The 22,500-nt window shown below is 28.2% G+C and overlaps 2 protein-coding genes across 3 annotated transcripts in view; both read right to left on the bottom strand.

Moving 5' to 3' along the window:
* The window catches only part of LOC136082344 (uncharacterized), a 158,260-nt gene that overhangs the window by 123,640 nt on the left and 12,120 nt on the right, over nt 1-22,500 (bottom strand). The gene's annotated exons all lie outside the window — the stretch shown is intronic.
* LOC136082622 (atrial natriuretic peptide receptor 1-like) lies at nt 8,173-21,985 on the bottom strand. The gene is made up of 7 exons (XM_065802037.1): nt 21,822-21,985; nt 21,526-21,649; nt 21,276-21,344; nt 10,129-10,303; nt 8,788-8,886; nt 8,623-8,714; nt 8,173-8,497 (listed from the first exon to the last, which is right to left on the bottom strand). The coding sequence occupies exons 1-7, from the start codon at nt 21,983-21,985 to the stop codon at nt 8,390-8,392; spliced, it is 831 nt and encodes a 276-aa protein (XP_065658109.1). The 3' UTR covers nt 8,173-8,389.

Below are 22,500 nucleotides of genomic sequence, written 5' to 3'. Positions count from 1 at the left end.
TAAATATAGAAAAATAAGCACAGCTCGGAGTCCTTGTAATTTATAATTTAAGAAGAGTCATAAACAAATTTTTCATTTTGAGTCTACAAAACTACTATGCATGATTAATCAAAAAGAAAAACCTAATAATTTCATATCTTACTTTTTTTTGATGCTGGCTTATCAAAGTTTTTACATATATTATCAGCCATGTCGAAATCAAAATTAGACTATGTCAGTGGTTATGTTGTCATCTAGATGTTGATCTTACAATCTCACCATCTCACCGTATTATCTTATCATCTCATCATCTAACCGCATCAAACACAAAGTTCTTAAAAAAGAAATTTTTATTGTAATTTAGTTGCTTTCAATGTTTCAAAAAAATTAAAAAATTTAAAATCAATTAAGTATAAGCATATATTCAGAAGTTCTTAAAATGGACACAAACACATTTTCTATTACTCTATGACGTATTTAATACCCTAAATATTAACTTTTTTCCACTATTCTATGACGTCGGTGTTTCACACATTTCATTATTCCTTTTGTTTGACTGCAAAAAAAAAAATTATTATTTGTTTCACTTATTTTTATTTCAAATAGATTTGTATCTAACAGGTTCATATACTTGAAAATGATTATTGTAAAATTAAAATGCTGGCGAACCACTTAAAAATTGTTATATTTATCAGAACTATTGCAAAAATTGTGCTCTTGCAAACAATGTATATATATATATATATATATATATATATATATATATATTATATATATATATATGTATATATATATATATATATATATATATATATATATATATATAATATATATATATATATATATATATATATATATATATATATATATATATATATATATATATATATATATATATATATATATATATATATATATATAATATATATCGTCCCCTCAGTATTATCTTGTTATCTACAAATGTTTTTTTTTTGCAAAAACGAATTTTTATTGTTAAAAAAAGTATAATGTATTATTTCCACTTATTAATAAATTATTACCTTCTCTGCTTCGTCAAGATTTATTCAATTTGACTTTGTTCTAATTACAACTTTACGTATTTTGTTAGTTTTATCTTATTCTATTTCACTTTTTTAAAACATTTTAGTATTATAATGTTGTAATGCCCAAATCTGCAAATCAATGTTGTAGCGCAAGTCATGTGACTTTTTATTTTGATATTTTCAAAATGTCGTCAAGTAAGTTTATTGGTTTAGTTACAAAAGAAACAGTTGACTTTGAATTACTTAATTACCGACTCGTAAGTAGTTTCTATTACTATGGTAATTTTAAAATTTTAAAATAAAAAGGAAAATTTTATTTTTCCGATAATTGGATTCCATTTTATGTTCTTTTAAAGATAAAATAGTCAACTATTATATCGTGCATTATCAACTATTATATAAATATCGTGCATTAAAGGGTTAAAATAACTTAAGACTAGCTCTCATACACAGTACTAGTAGTTAACTAACTATAAATCTTTATGTATAACTATATATATATAACTATATGTATAACTATATATATTGTGCCTTTAAATAACTATATATATATTGTGCAAAGTCTTTAAGTAAGACTAAATTCTTTATATTATTTATTTCCTAACTGTAAAAAAATAACTTATATTACCCTGCTAATTACGATGCTTATGAAATTCCAATTGTCATTAATTTTTGATTTTTTTTTTAATATTATGTTGTTTTTAAATGTAGCTAAAGTTTATACTTTTTATTTCTACAGTGTTGATTCAAGTTTCCACAATAAGCTACTACATTCGGACTTAGAAATAGTTGTGCCAATAGAGCAACTCTCGACAAAAAAAAAAGTTGGATGTAAAAGAACCAGAAATCCAGATAGCTGGAAATGCAATGTCAATAAAAAAAGGCGTCAAGCTGGCCAGGAGTATAAAAGCACGAATAAAGTGATAAGAAGAAAGAGAGAGATCAATAATGAGAAGGACTGTACTAACTGTAAATTTAAATGCCACATTTATTTTCCGCAAGAGCAACGGGAGTTACTATTTAACAAATTTTGGGGACTCAATGATGACCTCAAAGCACACTTTTATAGTGAAAATACAACACGTATTGCGAAAAAAACTAAACAAACACTTGCAATTTCAGCGAGGCGGCAATATTCATTTGCCTACTTTTTTCACCTGGCAGGGATTCCCATCAGAGTTTGCAAACCTTTCTTTTTAAACTCTCTTGACATAAGCCAACAAAGAATTTCATATTTTTATAAACATTTCCAAACAGATACAAACACGCCTACTCCAAGAAAACAAGGTAAACATACAAAAAAGAAAATTCCTGACGCGGTCAGAGATGGCGTTAGGAAACACATATATAGTATTCCGGTTATAGACTCGCACTACTGCCGTGCTAATACAAATAGAAAATACTTTGAGTCTGAATTGTCTATTAGTCGACTGTATAAGCTTTACCAAGACTTTTGTCAGCAAAAACGATTTTAACCGGCTAAAAAGCTAAATATTTCTTTCCAGCAAAGAAAAAAAGATAGGTGTGATAAGTGTGAGATTTTTAAAATCAAAAGTGCTGAAGGTATGTTATGTGATTGTGAACGGGCTCAGCATCTAAGTTTTATTGAACAAAAAGAAGATGCACGCGAAGAGCGCAAAAAAGACAGACAGTCAGGACATCCTATTCTCTGTTTTGATTTACAAAATGTTTTAACAGTTCCCAAGGCTGAGATATCCAACTTCTTTTATCTTAGGAAGCTGTCTGTTTATAACATGACAGCACATCTTTCTTTAGATAAAGATGTTTATGATTTGGCATCTGCAATCCTACGAATTTTAGAATCTGTGCTTACCACCCATCCACAACTTAAGAACCTCATTTTGTGGTCAGATTCTTGCGTTCCGCAAAATAGAAACAGTATTATGAGCACGGAAATAAAGCATTTTTTAAATGCTCATCCTGATGTTGAATCTATTATTCAAAAGTTTTCTGCAAGCGGACATTGCTGCGTTCAAGAGGTTGATGCGGTTCATAGCAGCATTGACCAAAAATTAAAAAAACTGAGGTATACAGTCCACTGGGTCTGATCAGAATACTAAAGTCTGTTAGGCGACAGAAACCTTTCAATATCCTGCAGATGAAAGATGTTGATTTTTTAAATATTCAAGCTGGAGCTAAAAGCTATAACTTTACCAAAGTGCCCTTTACTCAAGTAAAGCAATTAAAATACTATTCCAATCATCCTTTTACTGTTTCATTTAAAACAAAACATGCAGACGGCTTCACCTCAGTTTTTGCAGGTGCCCAATCATTAAGAAAAAAGAAATCTATAGCATATCCAATAACTGCACCAAAACTGTCAATTCAGACCAAAAAAAGCCACTCACTTTTAAAAGAAAAGAATGAAGATATTAAAAAAATGATGCCCTACATGCCTGAGATTGATAGAAATTATATGGCAACTCTTTGTGTTTATTAATTCATGTGCATCTCTCATGTACTTTTCTTAATTATTTTTATGTCTTAATATAAATGTTTCATGAAAAAAAAAAATGTTTTACTTGAACACAACCAAATAATGTCTAAAACAGGGGTGGATCCAGGTCATTGTCCTAGGGGGGAGGGGGTTATATGACCAAAAAAAATGATTTTTACAGCTAAAACCACTGTTTCATTTGATCATTTTTCTAACTAAGTTCAATAATTCTTTCCGGCAAAGAAAAAAAGATAGGTGTAATTAGTGTAAATTTTTTAAAATCAAAAGTGCTGAAGGTACTTTAAATGATTGTGAACAGGCTCAGCATCTAAGTCATATTGAACAAAAATAAGATGCACGCGAAGAGCGTAAAAATTGCTTATAAATTAGTTTACTAATAAGTATATTAAATGTGTATATAACTAACTTTTTTTTGCCAAAAATTCGAATGTTGCAAAATAATATTTTGTATATTTATTTTATTTTTTATTTCTATCAATAATATTTTGAAGATCGATAATTCTTAAGATGAGGGGGGGGGGGGGAAGGGGATAATCCCATCTTTGTATCCGTCCTTGCACAGTGGGCGAGTAGGTGGACAAAATGGGAAAAATTTTAGTTGTCTAATCTTGAAAACCTATTTAATTTTAGTATCTACATATATTAGGAGAAATCTATTGATAATTTATTTATATTAAATCCCTTAGTTACCAGGACTCTAAGCATTTGAATATTGAGATAAAATAAAAAAATAAAAAAATTATAAATAAGTAATTAACGGTGACATCAACGTTGTGTTATATTTCAATTACATCTACGTTTTTGAAACAAAAAATTAGTACATGTTATTCTAGAGTATTTAGAGATAAGAAAAACCAATGTGTGAAATAAATTTGTCATAGCATGTTATCTCAGTTATACTTTGAAAATCACGGATTAAAAAAAAAAATTTCTTAAGAAACTTATTTTTTGCCGCACAATAACTAATAATTACCACAATTTGCCATGTGTTGTCTTATATTTATTTGAGCTATATGATGCTTCAATCGAGTTTTAATTGATTGCTCGTCCCCTTAATCCCCGTTCAGATTTTATGTATGTTTTAACTTGGTTGCTATGGTACTAAATTTTGCATAGCAACAACTCATTTTTACATTAACGTTGTTTTAACAGTATTTTACTTGCGCTAAATACACAATATTGGGGGTATGTATTAAAATGAGATTCAGAATTCTTATGAGGTTAACTTTTTTTGGTTACTATGGATACCTTACTTTGCATAACATAGCAACAACATATTTTCGGTAGTTGTTAGTAATTTAATTACTAACACTGACAGTAATTTAATTACTTTTAATTTTAATTACTAACACTTGTAGTAACTTAATTACTAACAAGTATTAGTAGTCCAGGCGGCATATATATTATAACATTTTACTTGACGATACAAAATACTTGTTACAATAATTATTTAGATATGGTTTTGTTAAACTTAGACATTCATAATTTTCTCCAAAAAAACAATCTTAGTATTTCAAAACAAAATATTACTGAAGATATATTAAAATTTATTCAGCCAAAATTTGCTGATTTTAAAGACGTTGATTTTAGACATGCTGTTCAACGATTTGTTTACTTGTATAAAAAAAAGTGGAAATCTGCAAACTATACTGTAAAAAATTTTGAAAAGAAACTGAACTGGCTTAATGAATATTTAATTGTCAGAAAAAAAGACAATGAACCAACTGCAAGTAGACGTGGTCGAAAACCAGTTGCATTTGATAATAGTTCTAATAAAACTAAAAAACGGCGTGTATCTTGTTTAATTGAATCTCATTCATCCAATGAATTATTTTTTGCTGCTAATAAAAAATTTAGAGATGAATCTGTTGTTATTGCTGCCAAGAATGTTTTAAATATATCAAATACAGATATAAAGCAACTAATACTCAAGCAGACGAAGCACTGGCTTTAATAATTGATGCAAGTCTGACAAAAGCTTCCTATCAATTGATTAGAAGCGGAGCCTTGGAGAAAGAATATAACATCTACCCCGCTTACAATGATGTCAGAGATGCAAAATTGAAATGTTATCCTGCAAACATAACAGTGGAGGACTATTCAGCTTCAGTTCCTTTAAAAGATTTAATGACTCATACTTTGCAAAGAATCTGTGCAGTTCAGGAACCTGTGCTAAGGCACTTGATATTGAACGACAAAGCAATAAAAACAATGACACTAACGTGTAAGGCTGGTTTTGATGGTGCTACTGGCCAAAGCATTTATAAACAAGTTTTATCAGAACCCGACATTAACAGAGATTTAAAGCGTGAAGAATCATTATTTATTACTTGTCTTGTCCATTGGATTTGACTGGATTTAACAACAGCAACGAAAAGGTGCCTATTTGGAGAAATCAAAAGTCGTCCTCCACAGCCTATTGTAGACCCATAAGATTTGCATACAAAATGGAATCCAAGGAATCTGTGATTGAAGAAGATCAGTACATTAAAAGTGAGATAGAAAGCTTGGGTATGATTTTATTAGAGGTTTGCGGATCTTCTATTGAAGTGAATTGTATTATTGAACTTACAATGATTGATGGGAAGGTTCAAACAATATTATCTGAAAAAAATAACTCATACCAATGCTGTTCAGTGTGTGGTGTCTCTCCAAAAAATATGAATAGTCTTGATATCCTTTATATAGATTATACTAACAGAGAGTTCAAATATGGTCTTTCCAGTCTTCATGCATGGATTCGATTTTTTGAGATGTTATTGCACATTGCATATAAAAAAGAAATAAGAAAGTGGCAAGCAAGATCTAAAGAACACAAAGAAAAGGCATCTGTAGCTAAACAAAAGATTCAGACTGATTTTATGAACAAAATGGGACTTGTTGTTGATTTCCCTAAAAGTGGTGGTTCTGGAACAAGTAATGATGGCAATACCTCAAGGCGTGCTTTTGCAGCATATGAACAAACAGCTGAAATTCTGGGTATTGACCAAAACCTTATATTCAGATTTTACATTATCTTGGTAACGCTCTCTTCAGGATATGAAATAGACTGCCTAAAGTTCAAGGATTATTGTTTTGACACTTTTAGACTATATGTGTCCCTTTATCCATGGTATTACATGGGAAAAAAAAAATGAAGCCCATCGGACTTATGTCAGAGGAAGCTCAAGAGGCTAGAAATAAAGACTTTAAATCTTATCGCGAAAATTTCAGCCGAAAAACATCCAGAAAAGCAACAAATACTGATCTTATCAATAGACTCCTAGTTTCCAGTGATCCTGTTATTTCATCATTGCGTAAATCAACATCACGCCAAACAAATCATAAAGCATTTCATTCAGATGTTTTACAATTACTTAAACAATCTTCAAACGATATTATTGTTTTATAATTTTTTGATGTAATTTAAAATTGATAACGTTTTCTTGCACTATTTTTTGCTTTTATTATTCCTAAAACATTATTTACCTAAATACTCAATTTTTATTCAATATAGGTGGGTCAAAAATCCGATAAGATATTCAAATATCAATTTACCACTTTGTAACTAAGGAAAGTATCCGGTAACTAAGCAGTATAAGTATCCATAACAACTAAATTTAAAAAATTTTCACTTTTGTAAGAAGTGTGATCTCATATTGGTACTCATGCCAAATTTAGTGAATATAGCACTTATAAAATATCTGCAGATAACAAAAGTAGGTTGTTGCTAAGCAAAATAAAGGTATCCATAGCAACGAAATAAAAAAATATTACCTTCATAAAAAGCGCAGACATCATATTCGTCTCTCATACTAATTTTAGTGAATATAGCTCTAATATTAAATTAGTTATGAATTTTGTCCAGTAAAAGTGCATTCTGGCCCACTGTGCCTTGGTAAGAAATACATTCAAAACATTCACCAAATAAGACATTTGTGCATGTTTGGACAAACTATAATTAAAAAAACCCAAAGAAACTGACTTAGAACATTAAACAATTTTTGTATTTTGTAAAGTTTGTCAGTAATTTGTTCTATCTCAAAAGTCAAAAATCATTTTTTTAAACACTAAATATACAATAATTTTCTAAAAATGGTTCATAAGGGTATTATATATTGACCTTGACAAATTTATAATAACAAAATTTGGTGCAAAGTTTATTTTGAACATTTTTAGGGCTTTTAAAAATTCAAATGCCTTTTTTTCAAAACCATAGCTCAGCGACATAGAACAAGATAATACTGAGGGGACGATATATATATGTATAATATTATACATGTATATGTTTACATATATATATATATATATATATATATATATATATATGTATATAAATTAGATGATTTTTCAACGTTTTACCACAGTTCCGAAAATTTTTTTTCATAAAACAGTTTAACTTTTTATCAAAATCAGAAGTTTGGAATAACATAAAAGCTCTCCGAAACAAACAATTAACCTTTTATTTATATTATTTGACCCTCCCCACTTTCCTTAGTAATTATTTTCAAATAAGTTCAAATAAAACAGAAAGAAAAAAATTAGAAATAAGTTTAAAGCAATTTGAGATTAAAATTCGAACTTTAAAATCAAATCTCTTATGATTAATTTAATGAGACATGACTTTTATTTTAGTGTTTAACAACTTAAAGTTATTAATGTATTATGTTATTAACAATATTATAACAGGTGTTGAGAAAAATTCAATTTATTTAATCTATAAAAAATAAATATATACATATTAACATATATCCAACGTTGTATTTTTTTCATATTAATTGTTTATATCGCCTAAGGTAAATTTACAAAAAGTATTTGCAGCAATTTTGGGAAGCATTTCTTTAATTTATCGAGAAAGATTTCTCTCTTTTCGCAACAAGTTACGCAACATAATTTGTCTGTCAAATACTTATTTGAAATTGTGTTCTTCTAGGCTAGCCGCAAATCGTAGATCAGGTAGAACTTTATTGAACCCTTCGTATCCGGCAAGAAAATAAGTAACAATAGTACCTTTACCCTAAAAAGAATATTTACTAACTGAACAAAAATAAAAAATAAATCTTTAAAAATAACTTTAAAAAAATCTTTAAAAAATAACCAAAAAAAAAACATACTAGATTTAACAATCAAATCTCATCTAACCTTCATTTCAACTGGTCCTCTTTCGATAAGATCAAAACCCCCTAACTCGTTTAAAATGCGTAAACATTCTGGGCTTACATGGACGCGTAACGCTAATTATGTAAAAAAAAAAACATTAAATATTTTATCTAGAAAAAAATAACATATTATTGTAAACTTACTAACCCAATCCACTGGATTCCATACGTGAAGCATAGTTCACTGTATCACCAAACAAACAGTATCTTGGCATTTTTAAACCAACAACACCTGCCACAACAGGACCTATAAGTATTTACAGAACATAAGTATTTAAAGCGTAAATATTTGTTTTTTAACTAAGTTTTAAGTGTTGCCATGTTGTTAACTCTAACCTTGCAACAGTCTTGAAACTAAGCAAAAGTTGAATACAAAAACTGTAAAAGTCAGTACAATCGAGGTCATTTACAAATAGTTTGCAACTAATCTTAAGTAAATATCATAAATTAATATTAACGATAAAAAAATAATAAATTAACTGCAACAATTAATAAGATTATATTACAATTAAATCAATATTAATTTTCAAACAACAATTAAATAAACAGTTTGGAAAAATTAAAAATATTTATATATATTGAGACAAAAACAATTATTATAAAAAATATATAATAATTTAATAAATATAATTGTATTATTTGTAATCATAATCAAAACAATTTAACTATTATGTGATAATCAGAATTTTATTTAAGAACATGATTTTGTGGAGTCAAGTTCTGATCCCCTAGTCTACCTATTAACATATTATGCTTGATTTGCCCACACAAAAACTGTTGTTAATGGTTTAAAGATGAAAAGCTAACTGAGCAAAGTTATTGCCAAAATGTTAAAATTGGTGTCATTTTATTTAAAGTTGTTTGTGAACTAGATATTGACACTTTGATGATACTAGATATTGATGACTTTAATATTGACACTAGATGTGGATGTGATGATGTTTTGCTAGATTAAGATAACCTCAAAAGCACAAGGTAAATGTAAATATTTTTGGAATTTTTTTTTGGAATTGTATTTTTTTAATATTTGCTCCAAATTTGGCTTTTTGAAATCCGCGTTTTGAAAATTTTATTGTTTTGAACACCCCTACTACCTAATACTTATGAATATACCAATTAATTACTGAATATACCAATTAATTACACTCAATAGAAAATCCCTGAGATAAAACCAAGAAAAGGGATACTATTACATGGGCTTACTGAAAAATCTTTCAAAGATAGATAAAAGCATAAAAATTATTTTTTTTATTATAAAAGTAAGGCCACCTCTCCCGAAATTTGTATGGGAATTATGATATAAGTAAGAATCTAATGAATAACCATAGTAATAACTTGAAATACTAAGCCAAACTAAAACAACGAGGGTTTTTTTTTATACCCCATTGGTCTGCAAAACTATTAATTAAAATACACATAGAAAATTAATCAAAAAATGAAAAACTTTTTAAAAAAATAAACCAAATCTATATTAAAACCATTAACTAACCTGAGTGAATTCCGATACGTAATTGAAGTCTTGCCTCAGGTTTGTGACGTATTTTAAAAAGGGTTGTTGCGCTAAGAAGGTCTAATGACATCCGAGCAATCTCTCCAGCATGCCGATTTCCATTGGTTTCGGGAAGCCCAGAAACTACCATATAAGCATCTCCTATTGTTTCTACCTATTAAGATAAAAATAAATTTGATCTACAAATAATATAATTTTGTCAATTTGGAAAAGATGGACATCGATAATGACATCTACTATGACATTAACTATGACATCTACTATGACACCAACAATAATTAAAACTAAGACTAGTCAAGTAAATTATTTTAGTGTGTTGTAGCAATATGGAGCATTCCATGGATACTGATGTAACATTTGCAAATTTTGTACTTAAATTTAAATGCTTTCCATTTATATTAGATCATTGTAACAAAAGTGAAAATGTGTTTATATATATGAGTAATATTGATGTATATTTAAAATTTTTAAACATACTTGTATTTATCTTAAAGTAAAACAATATATGCCCATTACCGACATAACACTGAAATTTGCTATTTTTTTACTATAAACATTTGACTTAAAAAATATCATTTAAAAAATACTTAAATAAATTAAAAAATTTATGTAGATCATTTGTTGTACATATAAGCTACATAGAAGTTCCCTCTGCAAAAGATTTTATTCTGGAGATAATGACTTACTAATCTTACTGGCGTAATTCTTTAAACTCATAGCACCAGGGCTTTGGAGCCAAAGTCAAAAAATTGGCTCTCCTGCAGATCACCATAGTTATTTAAAAATATGCTACTTTAGTCAAGTTTTATTTTTTGTTTGATCAAGATATTATTATTATTAAAATTGGTAAATATTATTTTTCTTCAAATTTTTTTTAAAAAAAAAGGATTTAGCTCAGTAAACTATAGAGAGTTGCATGAGGGCGCCAATATAAAAAATGTGTTAACTTTTTATTTGAAAATTAAAATTCTAATTAAAAAAATAATATAGTGTTGCTTTAACTTTAATTTTAAAATTTAACTTGCTTAATACTTATTTATAAACTTGCATGGTTTACTATCTACAAACTCGCCTGGTTTTGTTACCTGTTTGTTGAATTTGACTTTGAGACAAAAAATCATGAAGTGTTGTCCCATTGACCAGAAATAACTACACCAAACAACAAAAAAAAAACCCAATTAACTTTCTTTTTGTATCATTTATAAAGACTCCATTACATACTTATTTTTGAACTGAGATGTGGCATTATCACCCCAAAATTTAACTTTTTAAACGGTTTCTAGCAGTTTTTCTATAATGACATTCATAAAAGGAATCGCGGTTTCTTTTGAATGCTACTGATGGTCTGATGCAATTGCAAATGACTGTAACTGACATTAATGATATACAGCTGATGATCCAAATAATCAGAAGCTAGTTCATATATTTCAAATAATAATTCACTTATTGGCTTAGAAACTTTTTCAATATTGCAATAAACCTTAGTATGAGTCCCTTTTGATTCAGGTTTTTTTTTACCAAGCTACTTGGTTACTTAAACTCTAAATTTTATGCTCTAAAGATTGAATATTTAGTGGATCCATACAATATTCACAATGGTTCATAAAGCACTCAATAAAATAATAACACAAATGAAAATCTCACATATGAAATTTTAATGCGTGTCTGTCAACAAATAATCAAATACGGGATGTGACTCTTTAAAAACAACTAATTTGAAACACATTTTTGTGAGTAGAAAACTTTTGTTTAACTCCATCCTCCCAAGCTTTAACAAAGTCTAATCTATTTGGTGATGCTCAATTTTATATCATCAATTGGATAAAAATTTTGTGCCAACTAAAGGGCATGAAATGGTTTTGGATAATATCACTTTGTAAACTTTTACAGTTGCTTCGATTCTATCAAAGCATTTTTAACTCTTTTCATTAACTAACCTTTGACTTAAGGATAAGAAAAAAGAGTTGTCTTAATTTTTTCAGTTTTTTCATTTCTTTTCTTATCTCTAAACTTCTTTTTGCTATTTTTCTTATTTCTTGTTTTTCTTTTCATTGAGTAAAATTTTAACTTCTATAAATTTTAATTCTATAAGTTTTTGAATAAACTGTATTAAGAGATTTGTTTTGTTCTTGGATTTGTTCCTCCATTTTTGATTTTTTTTTTTTTTTTTGCATCTTACCATATTATATAAAACAAAATTTTACTTACATACTACTTGAGCAACTTGATTAATAATCCATTAAAAAATAAAACTCACAACATGGTATTTTAAATTTTTAAAAATAAATTTAATATTTGCAAATATAATTTATAAAATTAAGAAGAAATAAAAGCGCTGTGAGTAATGTAGTTCATTATTATTTTAAAAGTTATAAAAAAAGCACTGTGGATAATTATATTATTATTATTTATATTTTATTAAATTATTATTTATATTATTATTATTTTAATTACTTAATTATTATTTTAACTTATTATGCATCTTTAAGTATAAAATTTAGAAGTAATTTTTCCTTAAAAAATTACAAAGTTTTGTTTTAAACAGTCTAACGTTACATTTTAATAAAAAATTTAAAAAAAAAAAACTTTTTAAGTAAAAATCGAGTTTGCTTATACAACTGACCCTACTGATGAGCAATTCCACGACCGTCTCACAAAAATTGAAACCAATATACATAATACTATATATGAGTAGAAAAGCTCTATTTCTCCTCTTCAGAAAATATATAGCTTGTTATAGTATGCCGCTATCATAAAAAGTTATATGGGCTGAAACAGAAGGTAAAAATAGGCGTTTTTGCAATAATTTAATTTATTTTTAATCGCCAAAGTTTGATTGAACCTATAAAAAAAAAACTGTCTTACTCATTGCAATCAGGTTTTTAGCCGCACTAATCATTGCTACTTATGATAAAAACATACTTATTGCCAGACGAATTCAGAAAAACATTTATTTTAATCAAATGTTCACACCTATTTTAATCAAATGTTCACGCCAACCCTGACTAAACGTTCAAATTATCACGCTGTGACAAATAGGGTACCAATAGTTTTACTTCTAAGACAAACAGTAAAACTTAAGATTTCGAAATTCCAACGCAATGAGAACTTTATCTAGTACATTTAAAAAATTACTAACATGTTAAAAAAATAATTAGTTCAAGCTATTTTTAGAATCTTTTTATGTCACGCCGTAACAATTTTTTAACAAAATTTAATACTGCTTAACTGAAACCACAAATGTGTTTTTATCAACTTTAATGACCCAGATTATTGTGCAGCAAACTTTCTTTGACGTTTTCTACAAAAACTACAAAATATAAGTATGTTTTGCATAGGCAACATTTAGAGGATGAATGCTCAGCTATCCATGAGGCTCTTTTTTGGGATACATAGAGCCTCTCTAAGAGTTAGTTGTAACTTCATTGAGCTTAGATGTAATAGGTGCATCTCCTTAACTACTGTGTTGCTTTTTTTAATCTTTCAAGGGTTTAACATGCCTCTTATTCATGCTGAACGTTAAAAGAAATATCGTGAAAGGCAGTTAAAAAAATTGGGTGAAAAAGTAGTTAAAGAAAAAGAATCAAAAAGGAGAAAAGAAAGAAGACTTGCTAAATTGGAGGCTCAACAAGAAAAAGAAAGGCAACAAAAGAGAAAGAGAAAAAAAAAATAGCAGAATCAAAATCTGTAGCTGTTACATCATCCCATTACAAATTTGCAAGCAATTTTGGAAAAGCTGTTATAGAGCCGAGTCAGCACTACCAAAACCACCCAGAAAGAGGTTTAAAGTTGTACAAAAACTTTTAAAAAAATGAATGAAATGCCTAGCCCAGAAAAAATATTTATTGAAAATGCATTAGACTTTAACTGTAAAATTGGTTCTTGGTTTTTACCAGCGTGGTAGTTTTGTCCCATCAAGCACCCGGTAAAAGAGACACCATTGTCTTGAGATTAAAGAATAAGAAAGAAACTGTGCAAATACATCATTTGTACATGAATGTTAATGAAGCTTATGCTGTTTTTAAAGGTGATTATCCTGAAGAATCAGTTGGAAAATCAAAGTTTATGCCCACCACATGTGCTTTTATCTAGTTCAATGTCAAGAAACGTTTGTTGTTGTCAACAACATCAAAATATAATCCTTATCCTTGAAGTCCTGCACAAGTTTGATTCAAAATTTGTGGCAAGAAGTGCAGTCGGCACATTAGCACAAGAAGCAAGTTACTGTGTTTACTGCTGTATTTTGGTACCGAAATTCATACTCATCAGCAGTCATAGTTTCAGATGATTTAATCCATTCAAAAGAATCTATTCTTGTATTTGTTATCTAACCATAATTTATTATCTAACCATATTGAATCAAGTGTTAAAATACTACAGGTTGAAACAAGCGGGCCGAGTAATCAATTTAAAAATCGTTTTATTGCATCAGCAATATGCTCATTGGAAGAACAACATGATTTAAAATTATTCTGGAACTTTTTTGCTGCTTCACATGGGAAAAGACCGGTAGATGCTTTTAGAATTTGTAGGACTGTTAAAAGAATAGCAACACAAAAAATAATTTAGAGAAAATTTATAATAACAGATGCCATAACTTTTCATAAAGCTGTTAAAAATGAGACTAATTTCAATATCTATTTTGTTTCTATGAAAGATATTATAAACACAATAAAAAAATTTAAAATTGATGAGTGATTTACAAAAGCACCAGCAAAACCAGAAATATTTGCAGTGCACCTAATTCAAAACAATAATGGGAAAATACAAATGCGACCCTATTCAAGTGCCAAGTATTTAGTGAAACAACTTAAATCTTCAGATAAAATTACAGAAAAACTTTAAAACGTTGTATATATGACAGCAATATAATATGGACGCGATTTGACACTGATATAGTATGGGCGTAAATCTGAAGATTACTATGCAAGAACTATTTTTATGAAAATGTAATTATATATTTGTCTAATACCTCTCTACTAAGTTATAAACTTACTAAAAACAGCCCATTTACCTGGTTTATAATTACCTAAATGTGTCTGGTCACAGCGTACATTTACCACTAGTTAATTCAAGGTGCAACTGTTTGAAATTTAATTAAAAAAATGTAATTTAGCTATAAAACTTGTAAGAGTAATGTCTGAATTTTTTATTTGATGCCAAGTTAATAATTCAGTTCATCTATATTAGCTGAGTTGCAGTGTTGATCTAAAAACTAAAAAACAATGAGAAAATTTTAGTCACGCTGTAACGTTTATATTTTTTTACATGAATTAGAGGCTAATATATCCACCCAAATTTTTTTCTTGTTTTTGTAGCACCTATTATGAGCTAACTAAATGGCACAAAAAATTCTTTTTGCACTACTCTCGTCAGTAATTTGCAGAGTGTAAGAATTTATTAATTATTTACTTTTGGTTAAAAATCATTTTTGTCAATTAAAAGTACATTTAGTACTTTCACAGGTATGGGGAAAGGGGTAGAGGGGAGGGAGGGGGGGGGGGTTTCCCAAAAGCGTGCTAATACGTACAGGGCGGTGTTAAAGACAGTGAGTACATACATGATTTGACTATATCTCTCATAAACTTGATTTATTTTTTGTTTTTTAAACATTTAATTTCACGTGTGTAACAAATCAGTATTGTGTTTTTTTTCTGACTTCAGTCGCAATTTTTTTTTAATTTTTTATAAATAATGAGGAGAGAATAAAGAAATCGAGTGACAACCATTCCAAATAATATTTTTTTATTTTTTGCGAAGTAATTTAATAAGTAGTGAGATGAGAATCATAAAGACAAAAACAAAAGCAAACTTGCTTTGGATTCTTTTTTTTAAATTACTGTACGCAAACTGGTTTTTTTCATTTCTCTTAAAATGTTAAAATATGTTGTAATATTTTAACATTTAAGTACATTAAGTAACATTTTAACATTTAAATTAGTACTGAGAAATGTCAAATAAACTAAATGTTTTTTTTTATTTTTAATGTTTTGAAATATTTATGCATTGGGGAAAGGGGAAAAGTTGGTATTTATTTTGAAAAGAAATAATGTGTACATACGCGAAAGGGGGGGCTTCGAAAGTGTACACATTCATACAAGGGGGGAGGGGGTCCTAAATCAGTGGTTTTACTGCGTACGTACTTTATAAATGGCCCCTTACCTGCTTGCTTTAGGCACTAAAAAACTTATTAAATGCACTTTTTTGATTTTGGAAAACAAGAAATTTGAGCAGTTTTCGTAGTGTGAAGTTGCCTCAAAACTAAAGTTTAAACTTATATTTATGTCATTTTTAAGACCTATAAAGCAAAAATTTTAATAATCCATCGGCATAAACGACCTAAAGAAGATTTTTAAAATCACAATTTTCATATAGTTTTTGTGGAATGCACCATATGCTCCATTAATATGTTGCATTAAATTGTTTTAATAAGCAATTTTAATAAAAATTTCTAGAAAGTTCTGGAAGCAATGAAATGTTTCCATAATTTGAGTATATATAGGGCATGAAATGGCCTATCAAGCCAATTAAAATTTCTGCATTGCAACTTTTGTATATTGTAAAAAATGGACAATAATAAAGACCATGTAGGACACTGCCCAGGTTGGTGCTCAACCAGTTTCAGCCTAATGCTCTAACTGTCATACATTTATCTGGTCTTACTACATCTCCACAATCTTACAAGTGTTCTCTAGAACTCTAATAGTCTTTAAAGTATAAAAACAACTCAACTGAATCTTTTTTACCTGGAAAAGTGCATTTGTACAACATTTAAAAATGTAGATTGCTCTGACTCACTATCCCCAATATACTTACAATTGACAGCAAGGTCATCGAGTTTTAAAATAATAAACTTCTAACCATTGTTAACTTGTAAACCATTATAACAGGAAGTTTTATTAAATAAAACTAATAAGATAAAGGCTCTTGGCCAAAGGTTTTTGATAATGCATGGCATTCTGGTCTTCTTTATAAGTTCATATAGTGTATCTGGGAAAGATTTAAAATTATTAAATCATTCTTTCCTGTGAAGAACTTACCTTTAAAGTGCTGATGACACAACTATACACTCTAGTCTTGAAAAAATCATCTCTTTAATTGGTTAAAACAAGTAGTCATTTTTGAATGTAATCTTTTTTCTGTGAAGGGTTTGATGAAAACTTTCACAGAATTACATTAAGTTAATTTCATCAACCAGAATTCAATTTTGTGTGACTTGTCATTCAGCAAAATCCTTTTAACTGTGCTTTTTATTCATATACAAAAAAATTTTATTATAATTTTATTTGATGATCTAGTTTTTAATACAATTCTTTTTAATCATATTTTCAAAGAAAAAAAGCTTGTACTGCTAAAAATCAAAATAATTATTTGAGGATACTATTTATAGTTTCACTATTGCACAGTGTGCCCAGGACACAAAATAATTCATTTTTGATTTTTATTTTTTTACTTTAAATAGTAAATTTATATTGTGTAGGACATATGTAGGTCAGTGCAAAAAAAATTTGATTCATCAAACCATTTTGTTTTTATAGCTGTTTTGAAGAGTGACACAAAATATTTATCTTTATTTTTGAAAAAGTGACACAAAATACTTATCTTATTTTTGTACCAAAAGTTTTTTAACAATAACTTTGAAATACTATACATTAAAAAATACTCCATGAATTAAAAAAATTTTTTCTATCCTGCTCTGTAAATAATATTTAATTTGCGAACCACATAAAGAAAAAGAAAAATTGAAATTTAAACATTTAATTTGTGCAGTTTTGTTTGGACCTAAAAAATTCTAAATTGAAAGTATATTTATTTGATTAAAAACAGAACAACAGGAAAAAAAAGGCCGCAAATAAACTCAAATGTTTCATACAATATAGACTTTCTATTTTTATGTGTAAAAATTCCACACTTTAGTTATCCCTGGTAACGGTTACCCCTGGAAACTGAGTAAATTAAATTTTAATTGTTCGTACATTTTGATATTCAAGGTTTTGCAATTATGAAAATCTACTTTCACAGACAATTGAGGAATACCATGGTAAAATGTGAAAAAATGTTATTGATAAAGAAAGGAGAATTAGAAGAAATTTTACTAACCTTGAACATCAAATTAGGTTCATTGGAAAAACCAAAGCTAATTTTAAAAACAATCAAAGTGAGATATAATCTAACTTAAAAAAATGAAAAAGAAAACTTCAAGAAAATTTTAAAGCAAATTGAAAGACAAATGGAAAAAAGAAGTTGGGATAAAACTGCCTGGAAAACTACCTGCAGTAGCATCATCATCCAGGGGTGATATAGAAGAAGAGGGAGCTCCACAATCTAAAAGAGGACAGAAATCAAAAAGACTAGGGTAAAAATTTATTTGAATTTCTTAAGCACCGTGTTATTTGGGACACCCCATAGCTATATTTTTACTTTTCATAATACATTATCATTTAATTCAAGGATCGAACTGAAAAATGTACCTACAACAAAATTCTGGATGATTTTGTGGACATCGTGAACAAACATGCAAGTGAACAGGGAGTAGATAAGTCAGAATACTTAATAAAAGTCAGAATACTATAGGAGCTAGATGTAATATAATAAGTCAGAATACTTAATGAAGTTGTTCTAAGATGTGAAAAAGGATGAGGGAAGGAGGAAGGAGTAAAATATATCCAACAATATAGTTCAGGAAGCAACTGCTTTAATCTACAACTTGGACCTATCTATAAATAAATATCAGGTAAAATATGCAATCAAATACTATTACAATTAATTGTTTTTATAATTGTACATTTAAATTTTATATATTTCCCCAGGAGCTGAGACTTGAGCTTTTCCCAAAACTAAAGTTGCCAACAAGGAATGATATAGATACCTTTAGATGTACTTTGCTACCTAAGGAATTGAGCAGTGATGACAAGCAAACTTCATCCCCTGTGAACAGTGTTATCAAAGACACCGCTTAGTCTCTGCTTGATATATCCGGGTTTTGTGCTGAAAATCATTCTATACTTGTAGAGGGTAAATTTGGACTTTAAGGTTCTAGAAATCACTATTGTCATCAGTTTTCTGATCCTCAAGATGCAGACTTAAAGGGAACAAGTTATCTATGTTCATTTCAGTGTCTCCTTAAAATTAAAGATTCAAAAAATCAAGTAATCTGAACTATTCCAACCCTTGACTCTATTAATTTTGCCAGGTATGTTACTCTAGTAAAAGCAAAAGAAACTAGGGAGAGTGTAAAGGAGTATTTTAAACTAACTCTGAGTTAACTGCCAAAAAATGAAACTCAGCCAATTCTTTCAGGAAATGGTTTACAAATATTTGTAAAAACATATAAATACAGTTAATGGCAAAATAGTAGAATTATTGGTAGGTGATTCCGGAGCTTATTGTCACAATGGCAACTGATCTAGAAGTGATGATGACCTGGTATGTATACTACATGGGCTCACCATAGATAAAAATTATAATGATGTGCTCAATATTTGGAGAAGACTAGAAAATGGCCAAATCTCTTACAAAGATGCTGAAAGACATGGGCAGTTCCATGAAATTATTGTTGAATAAGATGTAAAATTTTTTCCATTCTTCATTAAAAGCTACGTGCACTTGACCACTGTCTGCAGTTGTTATAATAAATTGTGGGCCAACAAACCCATACATGGTCTGAGCAAGACATAAAGGTAAAAAGTGCTCTGAAAACAGCAAAAAGAAAAGTTATTCAAAATGTACATGAAAAAACAGGAATACTCTATCATTTTTCTACTTTAAGTGGTGGTAACACTAACAATGGACCAATAGCAAATCATTTTTTTAGTCCAAAAGAAAGTAAGTCAATCAGTTCTGTAATTCTAAAAACAGAAGACCAAGATAGCTTCTCGGCTTTGTTGTTTAAGTTCAATATACTCCTTAGCATTAATCAGCATGTTGATGTTAGCAAAAAAGCAGATTCTAATAAAGTTAAAAAAGTTGGTTATGAATTGATGGTATTCCATAAACAGACATTTCCATGGACTATGATAGCCCCAGCTTGCATCAAATGTGCGCACATGCCTGGGAACTGTTTATGATTACAGGTGGATCACCTATTGCAAAGTACTCTGAGCAGTCAGGCGAAAGTTGGAATAAATTCATCAGGGCTTATAAATCAGGAACAAGTTGTAAAGCGAGACAGATGTCTTTGCAAATAAATACACATGACATTTACTGTAGACTGATGATAAGAACATATCCAATGATTGCCAGTAAAAAAAGACTTTTGCAATGTGGAACATGAAGAAAATTAGGACATGCCACAAGAGAGTGTAAAGTAGACATGAACAACGTATTTAGTAAGGAAAAAATGATAACTCAAGAATGTTTTCTGTGACTAAATAAAATCAATAAGACTTAAATGTGTGTATATTTGTTATTAATATTAAATTGTTATGAACTTAAATATATTTCATTTTGAATCGGATATGATCTCTTTTTTCAAAAATTATATTAGCCAGAAATTACCCATATATTAATTATACCACAAACAAGAATCAAGTTGACCCTTAAGCAACCTAGCCAGCTATTAGCTTGCTGGTCACAAGCATCACGGAGCTCTTTGTTATATGTGGCAAGGGGCAGTGGAAGACAAATTTTTTTTAAATAATTTTATTTTTTAATTAATATTTTATAGTTTATTTGAAAAATTTAAAAAAAAGTAAGAGCATGACTCTTAGCATCCCTCCCCTGCCCCACTGTTGCCCCATTCTATCTTTGGGTCAGAGTGAACACACAGAAAATTTAACCTCAGAATCCAATTCTTTGGCCCAAAAAAGTACTATACTAAACTTTTCTCAAGATTTCATAAACAATTAACGGATTTATGAGTATAAATATATATATATATATATATATATACATATATAATTGATTTTTTGACGAGATTAAAAAAATAACTACATGATTTTTACTACTAAAAGTTTCATATATATATATATACATATATATATATATATATATATATATATATATATATATATATATATATATATATATATATATATATATATATATATATATATATATATATATATATATATATGTTATATATATATACATATATGTATATATATATAAAGACACACACATAATACCTTGTAAACATCATACTGATCACAGATGGTATCAAAACAAGTGTATAAATCATTCAACAAGTCAACAACCTGCAAAAATTGAATAAAATTAATTTTTTTGTTTAAACAAAAATTAAAAAGCAACAAAAAAAAAATAATAAAATGTAAAAAAAATAAATGATAAAATAATGAAAGAAAACAGTAACTAAGATACCTCCTACAATATAAGAAACAGATAACATAAATAAAATGAAATAAAAAAAAAAGAAACCTGTAAAGGAGTGCTTTCTGATGCAAGTTTTGTAAAACCAACAATATCACTAAAGAATATAGTAACCATAGCAAATGATTCTGCTTCAACTAATTCTCCTCGTTTTAATTGTTCTGCTACAGTCCTGTAATATTTAATTTTTCATATAATTTTATATTAACCAATACATATTATTGTAGTTATTATTACATTTTAATAGTATACTATAATTATTTTAATTGAATTTATTTTAATAATTAAAAAAATAATTGGATTTATTTTTGTGGTAAAACCATAAAAACAAATTAAGAAACAACCATTTGATGTATGGAAAATTGAAATCACCACATATGAGTATACCAGTATATATTTTTCTGTTTAACTCTATTTTTGCTGTTTGTAAACTTTGAATTATTTCATCGTCAGCTTGGTTTGACCTTTCAATGTTAGTGTTATTTGATTTTTTGTCATTATAAATCATTTTTGATTTTGAACGGTGGACGATAAATACAGACAAGCTTAATAGTTTCATTTCCATACTTGATAAGGCACCAAATTTGTTCAGATTTCGTAACATACATTGAAAAGTTTTTATTTCAAATAATGATATATTGTCATGAACATATATTGCTATACCACTGCCTTTATTTGTGTTTAAAATATTGTCGTTTTAATATTTGTGTAAATAATATATTTCAATATTAACTAAAGAATCTTCTTTGAACAAAGTTTTAGTGATAAATATATTATGAGGTTTGTATGTTAAAGCTAATAATGATAATTCAATTACTTTAACTGAATTTAATGAGGCAGCATTTGTGTAAAGGCATTTTAATTAGTTATTATTTTCATCGTTTAATGTTTTTCGATTTGCTTGACATATATTGTTTTTATTACTTTTTGAAAATGTATATTTGTTAGTGTATTTTTTATGTTTTTTTGAGCATAGTATTAATTTGCTATTACTCTTATTGGGATGGGTGGTAATCAATTTGT

Source organism: Hydra vulgaris, chromosome 07, assembly GCF_038396675.1.
Source record: "Hydra vulgaris chromosome 07, alternate assembly HydraT2T_AEP".
Lineage (NCBI taxonomy): Eukaryota > Metazoa > Cnidaria > Hydrozoa > Anthoathecata > Hydridae > Hydra > Hydra vulgaris.
The sequence above is the reverse complement of the archived record's forward strand: the minus strand, read 5'-3'. Positions and strand labels throughout refer to the sequence as shown.

Bases quoted from the DNA above. Each gene is read 5' to 3' on its own strand.
- LOC136082622 (XM_065802037.1), bottom strand. From the start codon at position 21,985: ATGATTTATAATGACAAAAAATCAAATAACACTAACATTGAAAGGTCA. The intron at 10,304-21,275 runs GTATTATGTGTG...TTATCTTAATAG, and splicing joins ATCAGTATGATGTTTACAAG to GTAGAAACAATAGGAGATGC. The intron at 8,887-10,128 runs GTTAGTTAATGG...AAATACTTATAG, and splicing joins ACGTATCGGAATTCACTCAG to GTCCTGTTGTGGCAGGTGTT.